The sequence below is a fragment of the Cinclus cinclus genome, chromosome 2 (assembly GCF_963662255.1).
Source record: "Cinclus cinclus chromosome 2, bCinCin1.1, whole genome shotgun sequence".
In the NCBI taxonomy this organism is placed as follows: domain Eukaryota; kingdom Metazoa; phylum Chordata; class Aves; order Passeriformes; family Cinclidae; genus Cinclus; species Cinclus cinclus.
In genome coordinates this window covers 27339969-27357654 of record NC_085047.1, presented here as the reverse complement: position 1 = coordinate 27357654, position 17686 = coordinate 27339969, and the positions used below count along the sequence as shown (strand labels likewise).

The 17686-nt window shown below is 44.7% G+C and overlaps 1 protein-coding gene across 2 annotated transcripts in view; it reads right to left on the bottom strand.

Annotated features, from left to right (window-relative positions):
* Positions 1-17021, bottom strand: part of VANGL1 (VANGL planar cell polarity protein 1) — a 36362-nt gene extending 19341 nt beyond the window's left edge. The window contains exons 1-4 of one of the 2 annotated variants that reach the window (XM_062515501.1): positions 16753-17021; positions 15781-15786; positions 14851-14977; positions 11091-11698 (exon numbers count right to left, since the gene is read on the bottom strand). In XM_062515501.1, coding sequence (XP_062371485.1) covers positions 11091-11698; positions 14851-14977; positions 15781-15786; positions 16753-16835 — 824 coding nt within the window. In that variant the 5' untranslated portion in view covers positions 16836-17021. The remainder of the gene's footprint in view (positions 1-11090; positions 11699-14850; positions 14978-15780; positions 15787-16752) is intronic. The other variant, XM_062515500.1, reaches the window with a different exon arrangement.
* Positions 17022-17686: the final 665 nt, after the last annotated feature.

Below are 17686 nucleotides of genomic sequence, written 5' to 3'. Positions count from 1 at the left end.
ACTCAAGATAATAATTTACGAAGTCCAGTCTCACAGCTGGAAATATGACTATAAACCAAATCCACAGAAGTAAGCTGCCATCCGTTTGTGTACCCGTAACAGTTTGAGAGCAAAACCAGTGAGACTCCAAGCAAGAAATACAATTTAATAGGACAAAAGAGAAAAAATAAAATACATGCAATAGTACAAAAGAAAACCACTGACAGAGTCAGAATACAAACTGACACCCTGCAAGTTAGAATGGTGGTAGCAGATGGTGGTAGTCCAGATGAAGTGGTCTTGTTGAAGTAGTGATTTGCAGAAAGGTCTGTTAGCTTTTGTCCTCTGAAAACCAGTGGGTAAGAGCTGCCTTGGTGTTCCAAATCTCACTTTTTATTAAAGTAGGAAATGTTTGGCTCCTCCCCCTGGGTGAAGCATCTCACAATGGGATGACGGCATTTCATCAGTCATGCAGTGGGACTCAATGGCCCATTAACAGAAGATATCTTCCTGGGGGAAGGATGGGTAGTGGGAAAGATAAAGAACATTGCCCCACCTGGTTTTTAACAGATGGCCCATTAGCAGAAGATATCTCCTACAGAGATAAGGATCACTGCCCCACCTGGTTTCAATAGATGGTGATAGAATACATACTTTTGGTCACATCTTTACATTGTAACCTATAACAGCACTATGTCCAGCTCTCAGTCTTCAAGGACAGGACCTGAAATGCTCAAGACCAATCCCTCATGTTTGGGCCAAGGCTGGTTCCCATCTGTAGGTCAGATGGACTGGGGAGACAAAGCAAGGACTGGAGACTTTCCTTTCACCAAGGCTCAGCAGAGGGGCAAACTTTTGCAGACAGAGCCCTTTCCCACCAAGGAGTGCTCCCACAGACTGCAGTAATCTATGGGGCCTGATGGGATGCATGCAAGACTCCTCAAAGAGCTGGCAGATGTCATCACAAAGCCTCTCTTTAGGATTCTTGAGCAGTCACTGTCCCAGTTTTCAAGAAGGGCAAGAAGTAGGATCCCAGATACTACAGGCCTGTCAGTATCACTTCAGTGCCTGGTAAAGTGATGGAGAAGATTATTCTGGAAGGTACTGAAAACCACCTGAAAGTGTGATGGCAAAACATTCATCACTCACAGCCAGCACAGCTTCATGAGAGGAAAGTCCCACTTATCAAACCTCATTTCCTTTCATGACAAAGTAACCCAGCTAGTTGATCAAGGGAAGCCAGTTGGTGTAATTTTTTTGAATTTCAGTAAAACTTTTGGTACTGTCTCTCACAGGATCCTACAAGACAAGATGTCCAGCATTCAGCTGAATAAACACATCATGTGATGCGTGAGCACTGGGTCAGGCACAAAGTGTTATAGTGAATGGTGTGACATCAGACTGGAGACCTGTCACTAGTGGGGTTCCACAGGGCTCCATCCTCAGCCCTGTGCTCTTCAACATCTTCATAAATGCCTTGGACACAGGACTGGAAGGGATACTAAGCAATTTTGTGGATGATACAAAACTGGGAGGAACAGCTGATACCCTTGAAAGCAGGGAGGCCCTGCAGAGAGACCTGCACAAATTGCAGAGCTGGGCAATTACCAGCCATGTGAAGCTCAACAATGGAAAGAGGCAGTTTCTGCACCTGGGATGGGGAAATTCTGGATGTACAGACAGACTGGGAAATGAGATGCTGGAAAGCAGTGCCACAGAAAGGGACCTGGGGGGCCTGGCCAATGGCAAATTGAATATCAGTCCAAAGCCATGAGAGAATTCTATCCTGCATCTTTCCCTCAGCTCCACTAAACCTCTCCTCTGCCACCAAAAGCTTTTGTAACTATTAAACACCACAAGGGTAGTTAAAAAGACTGCAGAAATTAAGATGAGCAAAACAATCCAAGGAGAAAAATACACACACAAACTGCAAAGCTACATGGATATTTGAGAGGGGTGAGGAAGGATCAGGCTGCTGACAGGATTTTTTTCTACAGCAGCATTAGCTTAAGAATTGATGCAGGACTATGATCAAACATTTATATAATTGAGGGGTGTACCGAGTATTTCTGAGGAGGTGTAACCTCTTAAAAAGGTTTCTACATGCTTGAGATTGTATTTAGGATTTAGGGACAAGTCAGGGGGGACAGAACAATACCAAGGTGTACTTTACCTTCTGAACACAGGAGTTAGGAGCAAGATCATGAGCTTACCCTGCATTCAAGGGTGAGCTGAGACAGGCACTTAATGCAGACACAAGGGATGAAATACTAGACACCCCCAAGCTCTGAGATACAGGGCACCCCTCAGCTTCCAGCTCAAGCTTGTGTCCAGATCAAGCACCCAGGAACCCTGCAGAAGCCAGCAACATATGGGACCCTGTTCCTGGGAGCAGCATAATCCATGACAGCAATGTATTTCCTCTTCCCAGCATACATGCATGCTATGCCTCTGATTAGTCTGAGCTCAAATGAAAAAAAAGTATATGCAGGAACTGGCAGGTATGGCAAAAAGATTGTAAGAGTCTGCATTTACATGAGATAATTTAAAATCTGTTTGTGCTTCAAGTAAGGCCAGTCTTTAGCCAAGGAATTCTTCAAGCTACATTAATAGTTATGAAGTAACTAAGGGTGGGGCTTTTTGTTAGTAGTTTTTTGAGGGTGGGAGAAGGGGTTAGTTGCTGATTTAAGGTGCTTCTTTTAAGTCAAAGCTATGAAGTACGGCTTGAATTCCAAGGAATTAAAGTGTTCAAAGCTTCTACTGGCAGCGAAACTCCAGTGCAGTAATAGGATTTTACATTTAGATGCTGCATCCACAAAACATCAGCATTCAGCTCTTGATCCTACAGCTACCTGGTCAGATGCTCTCTCTGGAAAGAGGACCACCTCTGCTTTGACTCCCAGGTGTGGATGGGATTTATGTGGCAAGACTGTGAATCAGGTTGTCTTTTGAGTCAATAGAGCAGCTTTTACTCATTCTAGGATTCCTCTCAAAACACTTGAGAATGCTGGTCTCCTGCAAGCCTATACAGACAGGCCTGAAGAGGCACCATCCAAGTAATCCACTAGCAGACCTTTGTGCACAGAGGGGTATCAGCTCCCAAACTACAGCCCAGTCCTCCCTGCACAGCACCCCTCACAAAGCTCCACCCCAGCAAGCTTTGCACAAGCAAGAGCCACCTGATTTTATAACCAGCACTCAGCAACCCTATGAACAACATTAGGGCCACAGGGACATGACCTGCAGTTTCAAGCTGAGAAAAAATCCAGCCCCAGAAAGGATGCAGATAACCCTCTACCAGGACTAGAGGAATGCAAGCTAGAGTTCAGCAGCCTGAAGCTCCAAACCCCAGCCAAGGTCCTTACTGCTGTGCCAGGAATCTGTTTTCCTGTCAACCAGGGAATAGCTCTCCCCACACTGTCAGCTGATGTCCCCACTTGACCTACGCTAAACAAAAGAAATTTTAGCACTGAAGTTCATTTAAACGTGTACTGGAGGGGCAATCAAGTTGTCAGTGAAAATATTGCCCTCCATTTTATTACCATTAATTAAAAAAAATATTCTATTACTACCACACAGCTCCCTATCAACTTTCCCTTACTTCTTCAGGGTAGAGTCAGGAATTAGCTTCCATATTTACTGGACTTGTTGTGCTATATGAGAACTGTAAATTCACAATTCCTTGTCCTCTTAGTAAAATGTGAGCATTTTCTTTTCGCCCAAAGGGTACACAGCTCACTTCTTTGCAGAAGATTTGTATTTCATCATTCACCACAAGAAACAGACATCAAAGGTTGAAGGGGTGGATTTTTTTATTTTTTTTGCAACATTTGAAGATAAAAGTACCTTCATGGCCACAAAGTTTGTTCAGCAGCCATCTGTCTCTGTGGGTGGTACACACAGGCACTTCACAGGGCACGGAGAGCAGTGGAACAGAAATTCCACGACAAACCCCCTAAGTACAGGGTACGCTGGAGAGCATACCGTTCTTGGAGTTCTGGGCAGTGTCGGTTTTGAAAGACAAGCCAACAAGAAAGGAAATCCCTGCAGATGATCCCAGTGGCATTTCCTCCACACCATCTCTTTCAGAAAGACGAAGCCAAGCAGCTCCTCAGCAAGGAGCAAGTAACACTGTACTGGCCATGTAGGTTTAATAATTGACAGCAGGCACTTCATCTGCAAGTAGGCTTGTAAACTTTTAAAGTATTAAGTATTCCAAAAATGCAAGACTGCTCCAGGGTATAACAATCAGCCTGCACCACTTGCCCTTGCTGCCTGGTGCATCTGCAGGAGCACAAATAAGACTGGTACCTGGCCTGGTGTCTGGTGCACTCAGGTCACGCTGCTTTGGAGGAGAGAGGTGTGTGCACAGAGGGTGCTGGGGGTGATCAGGGATCAAGAACAAGGAGGGAGGAGAGAAGGGCACAAAAATGCAAGCACTTCAGTTCCCCCAGCTCTCTCCCCTTTATCAAAAGGAGGAGCAGTTCCATATGACAAGCTATATGTAAAATCTGGAAACTGTACACAGAAAGGTAAGAGGCTCAGAAAACATGCTCCTTTCAGAAAAGCACACCCTCCAAGGCTTCAGAAACTCCCAGACACACTGTGCATGTTGTCAATAGTTATGGTCCATCCTAGACTTCCCCCCCACCTCTGATGAGGAGTACCTGGCATTGCTGGAGCTTGCTGTTCACTTCTGTCACAACAAGCAGCCTCTTAATGAGGTGTTGCTCTGACCCATGTCCTAAGTCCTAGCTGAACTTTGCTGGCAACACACCCCTTGCACCACCAAACAGACCCTTGTAAAACAAAACAAGGCACCATTCCCATAACTCATCTGGAACATCAAAGGAGACTGCTTCCTACTCAGCAGGGAGCAGCACTTCTTTATTTTTTTTCAGAGGCTACTGGAAAATTCCCTTCTGCAATTCCATGGGTACCCTCCTGGCTAGAGCAATCATATCTCTGCAGCACCATTCTGAGTGAGGCAGCAGACACAGGCAGGGGAAAAGTATGGCCTGTGATTAAATTTGGTTAATAATGTGGCTGAAATTCTCTTCCCATACAAGTCATTATCAGTTCATCCACAAGACAGAGCTTTCTTCCCTATTCCATGAGTACTTCATGCATGGGGTGTTAATGCTCAACTGCCCACTGTGAACAATGTTCTGCAAGTTTAGGACTGGGAGCATGGAAAAGCAGCCCAGATGAGCTGCAAGAAATTGCAGAGATGATGAGTTGAGAAACGGTGGCTGTAAATGCAGTTTTGTGAAGTGCTGCTGGGAGAGACAGTGGGTTAGGGGCCACAAGTCTAACACCTCTGTGCTAAAGAAGGGGCTCTGGAGGAGACCCCTCAGTTCCCCCAGGAGATTCACACTTGCAGATGCAATTAACACCCATTTAGCTGGCCATCCCAGAACTTCTTTGGAGGGGAGACTGATCAATGTTTGTGCTCCTTCCGTTTGGTGATGGGTGGGAGACCTCACACAAACGGGCATTAGGACACCTTGTACAGATTTCAGGACAGGGAAAATGTATTCAAGAACAAGGCCAATTTCACACAGGCTGGAGGCTCTGACAACAGAGCTCCCTGCAAATTCTGTGTAACATGCTGTTCTGGCAAGTTCTTCCAGTCAAAGAAGCAGGACAGTTAACAATATGTTTTGCTACATAGCAAGGTTAAAACTCATCAGCTCAATCTGTTTCATCAATGTGCATCACTACAGAAGAGGGTGAGGTTGAAGAAACCCGAAGGGGAAAGGAGGGTCAGTGTAATTCCTCAAGCCCCTGGGAACACACAGCAAACAAACTGCACACAGGGGAGAAGGAAAAGCCTGGAGTGTCTCCAGCAGGATTTATGATATCTCAGCAGGTGCAGCACCGCACTATGGTGCATCAATACTTGTCCTGCAGTCCCTTCTGACTGCCCTACTGGAAATATCCCAGAAGTGTACGTGTGGGGTCAGTCCTTCACCAGAAACCAGCAAGATTTCAGCAGCTCTTGCTGAGGGAATAGATCCATTTGCCTAAACCCATGGTTACAACCATGCTAGAAACAGAAACCAATGTGTCTATATTCCATGGAAGCTTTCCTTTTGAGGAGTAGAAAGATTTTAAAACAGCGTAAGTGTTGATACAACTCCAGACAAGAGCACTCTGTACAGTTCAAAACCCTGACCTCAGGTTCTTCATTAGCACCCTTGATATGGGGAGGCATATTTGAGCAGCAAGATCAGATGTCAAGGCTTACAAATGCAAGCTGAAATATGGAGAAGCCTATTCCCACTCCTTAGCCCTCCACACACTTCCTCAAGCAGTGAGCAAAGTACCAGTAGCACCAAGGGATGCCTGACAAGAGAGCACTGATCAGATTAATCAGTAAATACTGACAACCTAGAGATCAGCTTTGTAAGAAACAAGTCCAACAGACACTCAAAGCAGCTGGGAGACAGGCTGAATGTGCTCCCCTTCCACAGAACACGAGTGTGTGCAAGCCACCAGGTCTCTCAGTGAGGTATGGGTAACTCCTGCAGGGTAGGTACAGGGTTTTCTCAGACAGGTACTTGTTTTGAGAAAGCAGCTGTTCCCTTCCTGAATTTTTAAACCACAGTTCAGCAAACACCCATTCAAATGGAATGGCTAACAGTGGTACAGAGAATGTTCAACCACACTTTTACCACACAGAACTGCTATTTCAGAGTACCAAGCTTCTCTTGATTAGATTGACAAGAGAACAATGGTCAGCTCACAGCCATCTGCAAAACTTGAACCCTGACTCCAAAGGTGTACACAGGCTTCCCCACCACCATCCTAGCCACCCGGTTCATAAGGTTAAACCCACACCAGAAAGCAAAGTGTCCTGGTTTTCTCCAGGATTGCGTTACTTTTCTTCCTAGCAAACTGATGTTTGGGTTGTTGCTGAGTACTACTCATTCTAAGTCAAGGGCTTTTCAGTTTCCCCTGTAGTGCCTGCCATTCAGTGACGAGTTGCACAAGAAGCTGGGAGGGAGCACAGCCAGGACACCTGACCCAAACTGACCAAAGGGATATTCCATACCAGAGAACATCATGCTCAGGTATCAACTGAGGACAGCTCACCAGGAGCCACCAATCACTACCTGGGAAGGGGCTGGGCAACAGTCAGTGGGTGGAGAGCAACTGTGTTGAGCATCACTTGCTTTCCTGGGGTTTTATTTCCCTCTTTTCCCCTTCTTCATTACAATAACTATTATCACCATCATAATTAGCATTATACTTTATATTAATTAAAATATTAAACTGTTCTTATCTCAACCCATCAAAATATTTTACCTTTTTTCTGATTCTCATCCCCATCCTACAGAGCAAGATATGAGTGAGGGGCTATGTGGTTCTTGCCAGCTGGGGTAAAGCACAACAGACAGAAAAGAAGACTGAAACCTCCTTTAAAACAGCCTGACACAGGATGAACTATCACAGCCCTGCTCCTCATATACCTGTTGCAAGGATGAGCAAAGGGAGAAGGACCCTCTCTCAAACATTTCTAACCTCAGAAAACTATACTAACTAACTAACTGTACTGCAGCCCAACATTCAGCCTGTGTGAGAGATCAGTAATTACCACATGTATTACAAGACTAGCAAAGCTCTAGGGTGGGAGAGAGTATTCACTGGATAGTATTCATATGTCAATGGTTAGCACCCTAACTACAGAAGAGGAGGGGTTTCTCCAGCAAGATCCTTCCTACACAGTTTCTGAGCCATAAAGACAGTACTGAACTCTGGATGACAAGTGCCATCAGCATCCCTACTTACAGGGAAAAACCAAAGCTTCAAATCCAAGCCTCCACTCACAAAAGTATCAGCCTTTCAACTGAGTTATCGACTCTTGTGCTCTCCCACCTTTGTTTCCTTTTGTTGCTGCTTTCAAAGTCTCACCACCATTCCCACCCAACCTCCCAACCAGGCTTGACTTTTCCTGCCATCTCTGCTGTTCCCTGCTCTTTACCCACACATATGACCAGAAAGCAACCCTACCTACCAGGAGCAGCAGAGCAGTCAGTGAGCTGAGACTTGGCACCACACTCATCAAGACTCCTATTTAATTTTTACCTCCCCCCTCCAAGCTCCTGAATCAATGCCAAAGGGAAAGTTCGTTTTGGCAGTCAAGTCTCCCAAAAGAAAAGTTATAGCCAAAGTGCCGGGGGTGGGACCGAGCCAGCCTATTAATAGGCTGATTATAATATGAATTTGGGGAACTACTCCCAAATATGCTTACCATCCTGGACCTAGGGCTCTCAGGGGTGGAGTAAAATACTTAACTCAGCACTTTCAACTTCTTTACTGCATCTGGAGCCAAGGAGGGTGGAAAATCCTGTCTGTACCCTTCCTTGCAAAAACATGGCTTACCAGAAGGGCAGCTGAGCTATTGTTTTCTTCCCTTCTCCCCCAGAAAACATTTTGCTCTCATACTTACATAGCAGATCTCTCTGCCTCACCAGAAAAGACCTAGAATTGGAAAGCTTCCATCTTAGATTAAAAAGGGTGGTATCAACAATTCTGCTGTGATGAAAAATCCCAGAACTACTCCAAGAAGCAACACTGAACAATATGTCTCAAGTCCCTTCTCACGCTTCTCCAGTGCACACTAGACTGCTGAGGGAGACAGACTGCATGGATTGTTAGTGATCAAAACTTTTAAGATATCTGAGAGCAAAAAGAGACAAAAGGTTTTGATTTCAGGAGACAGACTGCTATACCTGTTAAAGCAAGCTGCTTCCTTCCAGGTGGCAGCTCAAAACCTCTCCAAGACTCCTTTGAAAGTGTTAGGATGAGGCAAGCATGCACAGTGGCAGAGCCCAAAGGCAGCAGCAAGTGGTATATGCCTACTCCATCATAGTTAGAACCACCTCTCCAGCACATCCACAAGGCTGCTTCTCCAGACTTCCTGAAATCCAGACTGTCCATGCATGTCTTCACATTCTCCCTTCAACAGACCTCCCACTCCAGCCCCATGCCTCAGCCAGAGAATCAGGGGCAGAAGGCACCACTTTGTGACACTGACCTACATTTCATCAACAAGCATTACCTTAACAAAAACTCTGCAAAATTATGCTGTGAAGATGATCAAGGTCTCTTTTTTTTTCATGTTTCAGAAATATCTCACAATCCTAAGCCCTTAGAAGCTGAAGGAGATATTAACTACATTCACTTTTTACACAGTTTGTCACATTGGAGCCGCACTCTTTATCAAGATCAGAAGCTCTTACCACTTACATGCAAGTAACACACAGGGGACAAACTCTTCCTTAGCTGGGAGAATCCCTGATCAAATCCACAGTTTTACCGTTGCAGCAGTAAATATGGAAAGACAGGATTCAAAACACATGTCAATATCCGTTATGCTCATTTGTCAAACTAAGGAAAAAGCAACACTAGCTTAGCATTATCAGACACACTTGGTAAGACTTCTGTAACACAAGACACTGGAGCATCCATGTGCTGCATGGCTTGCTTTCAATGTACCAAACAAAACTGAAATCAGCTTGCTAACAAACGAGAAGTTACAAGTTTTCATACATCTCAGGCTTTGCAACTCTTTCCTGCCTTAGCATCACACAAGACATTTCAAAACCCTGCTGCAAAAAAAAAAATTTGAGAAAACACGGCTTCTAACACATGTGCTATTAAATATTCTGGCCTTGATTCTCAAGCAAATTCTTTCCCTCCAATGGCAAGTTAGACATGCAGACTTTGGCAAGTGTAGGATCTCGATTCCTCTGAGCACAACTCTACCATCTACCACCAAGCACTCTCAAACCATATCTGCTGTGTATGTATATATGGGTAAATACAGACACATACCAGTCTTTCTCTGCAGAATTCACTTATGACTGAACTGCCTCATCACACTTCAAGGCATGATATTGTAGCACAGGCAAACTCTGGTAGTCATCTTTCCATCTCTCTCACAGGTTATGCTGGATCACTGACCACAGAACAGTTAAGCTCAAAAAACTCGATTTCATAAGAAAGCCAACAGATATTAGTACATTTTTTTAAATCTTGGAAGAGATCTTTAATTAAGGCAATGGGTGCACTTCCATGACAGAGGAGGGGGCTCTCCTCTTCACATTTTCAGAGAAGGAAAAGTAGATTCCAGACCGACTTCACCCAACAGGCCTCGATTTCTTTATCCAGGAGAAAACTCCTGGACTACAGCTTCAACCACTAAATCTGCTTCAAAGCAATTCTACTACTAAGCTAATGGCTGCAGGAGACTGCTCCTACACCCACTTAAATCAGCAGATGCTAATCTCTCCATCTGCCACAGATAAACGTGCCACTGGGGTCTGCACAGGATAAGCTGAACAGATGTTTAAGCGCACATTCAGCCTGGGGAATCATCTCCAGGGCTCAGCTGCTAGCTTCACACAACACAGGAACTAAGGCATTTCTGGAGAGCTTTGCAGGACACAAGAACTAACGCAATTCAGACACCTGTCCTTTTTTGTACCATTGCTGAGGGAAGCACTAATGCCAGCAGGAGGGTGGAAGCAGCATGCATATGCCATACCAACAGCTCCCAAGTACTCCCAGATACATCCAACCCAGCAAACTGATCTATATCTAATGGCAAAAAGAGCATTATACCATAAAACCTTCACCCCCTGCCACGTGGCCTGGCCTGCTGTCAGGAGTCTCTGAGTAGTTATGCTCTGCATGGGCTGAAGGGCTGCTCCCAAAGCAGTGCCTGGCCCATACAATCAAAATGCACAAAGCAGCCCCAACCACACAAGGAAAGATCTCCATTTTCTTCCAGTAATACGGAAATGGGGAAAGAAGTCCAAAGAAGGATCTTAAAGATCTCTTTAGGCATCGCCCATTGACCATCCCAAAGTTAAGACATCAGCTTTTTTAATTTACTGAAAGGCACAGGACTCCTCTGAGGCACGTACAGCCTCTTCCACACTCAGAGAGACTCAGTTCGGTAACTTCAGAGGAACTCTAGGAATTCTTCTGGAGGAAGATTCAGGAACCAGCAATAATATACACTCAAATGCAGCTGGTGCCTCACGCCACAGTAGACCCACACTCATCTATACCACCGGACTCCAAGGGCTTGCACCTACCTCAGGTGTCCCAAGCTGTAGTATCGTGACTCTCCGTCTGTGGAGCGAACCACCTTGACGGTGAACATGGGCTGCAGCTGCCGCAGCTCCAGCAGCACAATGGCCAGGTAGTGGATGAAGAGCAGGGCATCCACCAGAGACACAGCGTACTGCACTATCCCTTGGTAGTTGGTGTCCTTCGAGTCCAAGATGCGAACGCCGTAAAAGAGCCAGTAGGAAAACACAAAGAGGAATATGAGGACCAGCAGAAGGGCCCGAAACACAAACACCCTTGGTAGGTCTGCCTTGGGTTGGCGGAAGAAAAGAGCCCAGGTCCCAATCAGGAGAATGAGGAGTTTAAACGCCACAGAAATGAACAGTCCCTCACAGACAGTACCACAAGGCTCCAGATCATCTCGCCACAGGATCTGGGGTAACAGAATGAAGGCAATGGGGGTAAGGAAGACTAGGAGTCCGAGAACAGCTGCCACTGTTAAACCCAGGTAACGTTTGCAGTCCAACCCAACGCTGTCTTCCAGATCCTTACTGATCCGGGCAATGTCCTCCTGGGAAATACTGTGCTCAGAGGTGCCTGTGATTGCCGTCGTGGTTTCACCCCAGTTGTCATCCTGAAGAAGGAAGAGATAAATAGAAATAACATTGAAACCATCAGGCTATTCCTTCCACATGTTCTATTTTCCTTGCCTGGAAAGACTGCTACAACAGCCTTAAGTTCCAGAAAAAATCATACAGCAAAAACAACACCTTAAACATAGTGAATAATCAACCCTGACAATTAGTAAATGTTTGGAAACAACAGCAACTTGTCCAAACCAGTGACTATAAACATTAGGTACTAAAAGTCCATAACTAAGAGAAGGTAGCTCAGCTTGCTGCGCTCACTGTACCCCCAGAGATTCTTCTTCTGGCACATTTAATGAGTAACATGACATAAGTCTTGGAAACTGTAGCAATCACCAGTTCCCATGTCCAGGTCAGGGACTAGTATTCTTCCAGCCCACAAATTCTACAGTGCAACTGCACCACAAAAGCACCTGGAAAGAAAATTTTCATTTCAGTGTTTCAAGCCAGTTGTTGTTGTTACACAATCAAAAACACGTTCTCACACTATTTTTCCATCCATTACAGAAGCAACCACACCTCCAGCACTTCATTGTCTTTTCTTCTCCTCTACAGTAGCACTGCCCTCAGTATCTGACAATCTAATAAAAGTTTGGTTAAACCAACACACTGCAAGGTGATCACGAAGGATATTTTCAGGTATGGGGCTTTTAAGCTTAGAGGATCCTAGACTGCCAACTAGCTCTGGTATTACAATCCAGGCCATTGTCAGAAGCCACGTACAAAAAGGCTTACCTGAAATACAGTCACCTGATATACAGGCAACTTTCAGATTACATTATGTGTTCTGAAAGTCTCATTTCTTCCCTAGCTAACATCAGACAAAGCCTCCAATCGCTCCTTCTAGGTGCTGGCACAGCCGAAGAGTTACATTGACAAGTACAGATTTGACTCACAGCTGCTGCTGGAGTGACTCATGCACATGGAGGCTCCTGATGCTTCCCACAAATGCATGCAGCTCTGCTGCTTGGCATCTGGCACCTTTTGTAGCAGCAATGCTCATTCTGAACCACATTCTTGCTTTTCTTCCTGAGAATATCTTCCTGCAGCCTGTGTCACTAATAGGATTTACAACTTCCCTCTGATTTCTCCAACTGCACATGCTGAGCAAGACAACTTATTTGAAAGAGACAGGCATAATTTTAAACCTTTATTCACTTATTTTTAAGAGCTAGAGGAAAGAATCTTTGGGAAAGGAGTAGACTGAAGCAGCACAACTACTTTGAACAACTCCCAACTCCAGGGACTTAGCTTCTAATGCACTCCAAGACATGAATACCTCCCATGCCTAGAGCAGTAGGGTTTTGAGACAGACCAACCACAAAGAGTCATCATCTTGAATTAATATGAGGGTTTTTTTGAGTCATTTCTCAACAAAGCAGAGGCCTCAGAAGAGATATCTGCATTGTAGTATGTCCTGAAAGGCAGCATATTCCTACTCCACTTTCCTCTTTAACAGCGTCTCTGCAATTTAAGCATTTCAACTATTTTATGTTTATGCATTAACTAGTTCTGCATAGTTTCCTCCATTTGATGAGCTGCAAAATTGTGCAGAAAAGGGACAAGAACAGCAGAGCAACTTAAGGCTACATCCCAGAAAACAACAGGCAACCCTAGTCACAGTTTAGCCCTTACAACTCTTTCCACGTGAAAAAGTGGACTAGAGCCTAGTGCAAAAAAAAAGTGCATTTATACGGAACCACAGACTCAGAGAACGCTTTGGGTTGGAAGGGACTTTAAAGATCATCCAGTTGCAACCCTCCTGCCATGGGCAGGGACACCTTCCACCAGACCAGGTTGCTCAAAGCCCCATCTAACCCATCTTGGAACATTTCCAGGGATAAGGCATCCACAACCTCTCTGAGCAATCTGTTCCAGTGCCTCACCACCCTCACAGCAAGGAATTTATTCCTAATATCCAATCTACATCTACCCCCTTTCAGTTTAAAACCATTCCCCCTTGTCCTGTCACTACATGCCCTTGTGAAAAGTCCCTCTCTGACTCTCTTGCAGTATCCTTTCAGATACTGAAAGGCCATAAAATAAGATCACCTCAGAGCCTTCTCCACGCTGAACAACCCCACCTGCCTCAGCCTTTCCTCACAGGAGGAGAAATATGAGGCTAAATCTCTAGTGGTACATGGCTGTTGGACCTAACTGAGGACACTCTGCTCCCTAGGAGAAAAAAGTCTGGCTCATGCATCAACTTATTTAGCTTTGGCTTTAATTGAGAAGGCCTGCATGAAAACACCAACTTAGGAATTCACCAGCACCTTTAGAACTATCTGAAATAACAGCCAGGACGCATGAAAATGAGCATCTGATTAAAAAAATACCAAATTACAGGATGTGAAATGAGCACACCTGTAGCTACATGAATACTGTTACAAGTACCACCATACACAGTTTGGCTGGAAACCACACAATGATTTTTTATTTTTATTTTTTTTTAAGGGCAGAAGTGGAGCCCCACAGCCAAGGACTGACAAACCCTGAATCCAGCCCAGGAGGTACTGAAGCATCCTGCATTCTATGTCTTGCAGCATCAGCCATTTTTTGAATATGAATATGCACCTTCTCCTCACCTGTTAGAACAGAACACTGGATGCATCCTAGGTACAATCCAAATGCAGCATTATTCTAGTTTTTATTTAACCTATTGTTATATACAAGCTTTCTCTGAGTTCACCCTCCTTCACAGCTATTTAACACTAGTTCTACATTTCTTGACTGCTTTCCCTATTGGAATCCTGATTCTAATGTATTTTACATTACTGGAGCGAATACTGATTAAAAACTGAAATACACATACAGGTGAAAGGGCTGGCCTGAACAATGCACAGTGAGATGATGGAAACAGATGTTTCTATTACAGCTTGGCAGGTGACACTCTAGAGAGAAAGGCAAATTAGTACCCATGGAGTTGTCACATCAGCTCTGGTGCTGTCAGGAATAACATCTTCAGAACAAGTCAGAAGTGACTGAGACTTTGGCTGTATGCACGAATAAAGGGCACCCATAAGCCATGATTCCTCAGTAAACAGCATGCAAGCAATTCTTTCTTGCTACTCACGAGCCAGTAAGCCACATGCTCTGTCCCACCAGACACACTCCAGGTTTGTTTTCACGCCCTCCTTACCTGGCCTTCCTCTGCCCGAGAGGCGTCATTCCCAAGCAGCGGCTCTGCAGGAGGTGTCTGGATAGTGACAGACTTCTCAGACCGACTGCCATCTTTGCTTCGGGGAGATTTGTGTCTGTCCCGGCTCCTTTTTCAAACAGAGGAGGAGGAGAACAACGTTACCAGTTACTCTATGGAGCAGGGCCTGAAATGTGCTGCACCTCTACCTGCAACAGGTGGCCCAAGCACTAGATCAGTCAAGTTTGTCCATCCCTTGATCAAGACAGACCCAGGCTGTGACAGAACAAGATCAGGAGGAGGTAGAAAGGGACCTTGCCCAGACAAACTGACAGCCAGAGGCCGGGACAGACCACCCCCTCAGTCATAGCAGAGGGGAGGACAGGGATCCATGCCCAACACCTCATGTTCTCTTAAAACAGCTTCCATCAGTGCTGTGCTTAAAAGGAAAGCCTTTTTCCAAAGCATTCTCCAAACAACAAAGGAAAGCATTCCCCAAACAAATTCCATTTGGAATTTACTGGTCTACACAGTTCTCCACCTACCAGAAGTGACTTGCAGAAACATGCCGAGTTAACACAAGGAATTAATCAATAGAGTTTTAGGTCCTGTAAAGCAGAGTCTTGTTATCTCTGACCTTAACACTGTAGGACAATTGGTGAAGTTTACTTCCACTGGTTAATAACCTCAAGTTAACCTCTCACAAAAAAAGCAAGAACATTAAGGGTACAGGGCGATTCTTTATTTCCAGAGCACCATTGCAAACCTCACAGCTTCTCATCGGAGAAAGTCTCAAGATGAAGTAAGCCCTACCAATCTGCTCCCCAGTGGTTTTCCTCCCTGTTCCCAAACGGACAGGGAAGCAGCCTTTGCACTGGAAACCCTCACTGTGCTCAGGGACTGACTCAATCCTCATGAGTATCCCAGCTCTGCCTCTCTCTTGGAATTACCAAAGCCTAAAGGTTTCATGGGATAGCACTTTTTCCAGTTTAAGGGCTCTAGGATTTTTATGTTGGTTTTGGAACTCTAAAGGCATCTTTCCACACAGCATTCTAAGTTTAAATGGGCAATCTCTATTGGGGGTTGGATGTTAAGGAAGGGAAAAAAGTCAAACGAGATGTTTTCCTCAGTAACTGGACTGTGAGCAGAGACTTCATGGAATATTTCTTCTTCCAACCACACAGTATAATTGCTTCCGAATTGCAAAATTATTTTGGACCAGCTCAGTAATAAGCTGCAAATATCAAGTGGCATATATTTTACATGTAAAACTAAGGATGATGTAGGAAAAAAAAAAAGAAAAGAAAATGTTTCTAAATAATCAGAAGTTTCAGAACAGATGGGTTTTCAGGCTGTTGAACTACCACAACAGAGAGGACTTGCTATTCAAGTTCAGGAAAGCCTGACTTCTAATCCAACCAGCATTGACAAAAGACTTGCTGCTGACACAAGTATCACTCAAATTCTATTTTAAAAAAACCTCAACACACCACTAACAGAGTACCCTGGAGGAGGGTGGGGAGAGGCAGGAAACCTTATTATTACAGAATAAGGAAATGGCATCAGAAGACAACTAGCAATTAGTTTAGGAAGTCAAACACATCTTCTCCCCAGATACTGTACTCATCCCTCACCCTTTAAGAGGGATATTAGGTGATCTTTTCTTTCTGCTGGCACTATCCCCATCTTTTTGGCCACACATAACCCCAGTATGCAACCAACAGGTTGAGTATCACTGAATTATCAGCTTCAAGTTTCTTCACTGTGCTCCCCATGAGGACTTCCCACATGTATCTCCTCCAGAGATGTGGGGCCACTGATTTTATCCTGGCATACAGGTTTTTTTTCCCATAAGACATGTCCTAACTTAGAGCAGTAAGTGATGAAAAACAAACATTTTCTTACCCTTGTCTGTGAGCTTTTTTGGAGTGACCTGAGTAGTGGGAGTATCCCGAATATGTTGACTCTGTATCCATTGCAGCAGACATCAGGTCTGCAGGGAAGGGGCACCAATTTTATTTAGAAGATGAGTTCCTGGTGCTCCTGAGGTGGAGTCCTTGGTGGAAGTGCTTTCCTGGGTACTCTTTGCTTCCCAGTCATCGGTGAGATCTGGTCCTCAGAGACTGAGTGAGCTTCACTTAAAAGGAGTCTGATTAGAGGGGAGGGGAGGGAGGTTGCTTGGCTTCTCACAATCGACCTAAGAAACAAGAAACACGCATGGAAGTGCACTCTAAGCAAAGCAAGACATCATTCCTCCTGCAGGAATTCCCTCACTCTGGCCACATATCACACTCATCAAGCCTGTCCTGGTCAACACTTATCTTTCTGATCTAGTGAAATATATGCCTTTGAAAAGCTTTAAATGAACTCAAAGTATCTGTTTTGCAGAGTTTAGCCCATTCATCCAAAAATCTGGAAGAGACAGTCAAGGTCACTTGGTAGAGACAGTGACTTGGAAAAGGCACAGCAGCCTTAGATATCAAAATTCACCCACAGAAAAAGGTCTAGGCTTGGCTTTGACACATTTCTCCTCCTGTGGGAGACACAGCCCAAATAACCCAAATTCAGAAAAGCAGCATTACAGCCTATTTACGGGGCAAGAGGTGAGGGTGAAGACAACTTTTCTAGAAGAAATGCTAGAGAGAATCACCCCACGGTGTCTGAACCTGCTTTGTTTTCACAGCTGTAAGGTGTGCCCATTATACAGGCACATTAGTTACTACACAATCAATAGCACTATGAACACCTCCCTCTCTTTGTAACCTTTGCCTCCAGAAGCTAGTTCAGGCTTCAAAGAACTCAATTTTATTAAAAATCACCTCTGTATATATACACACAC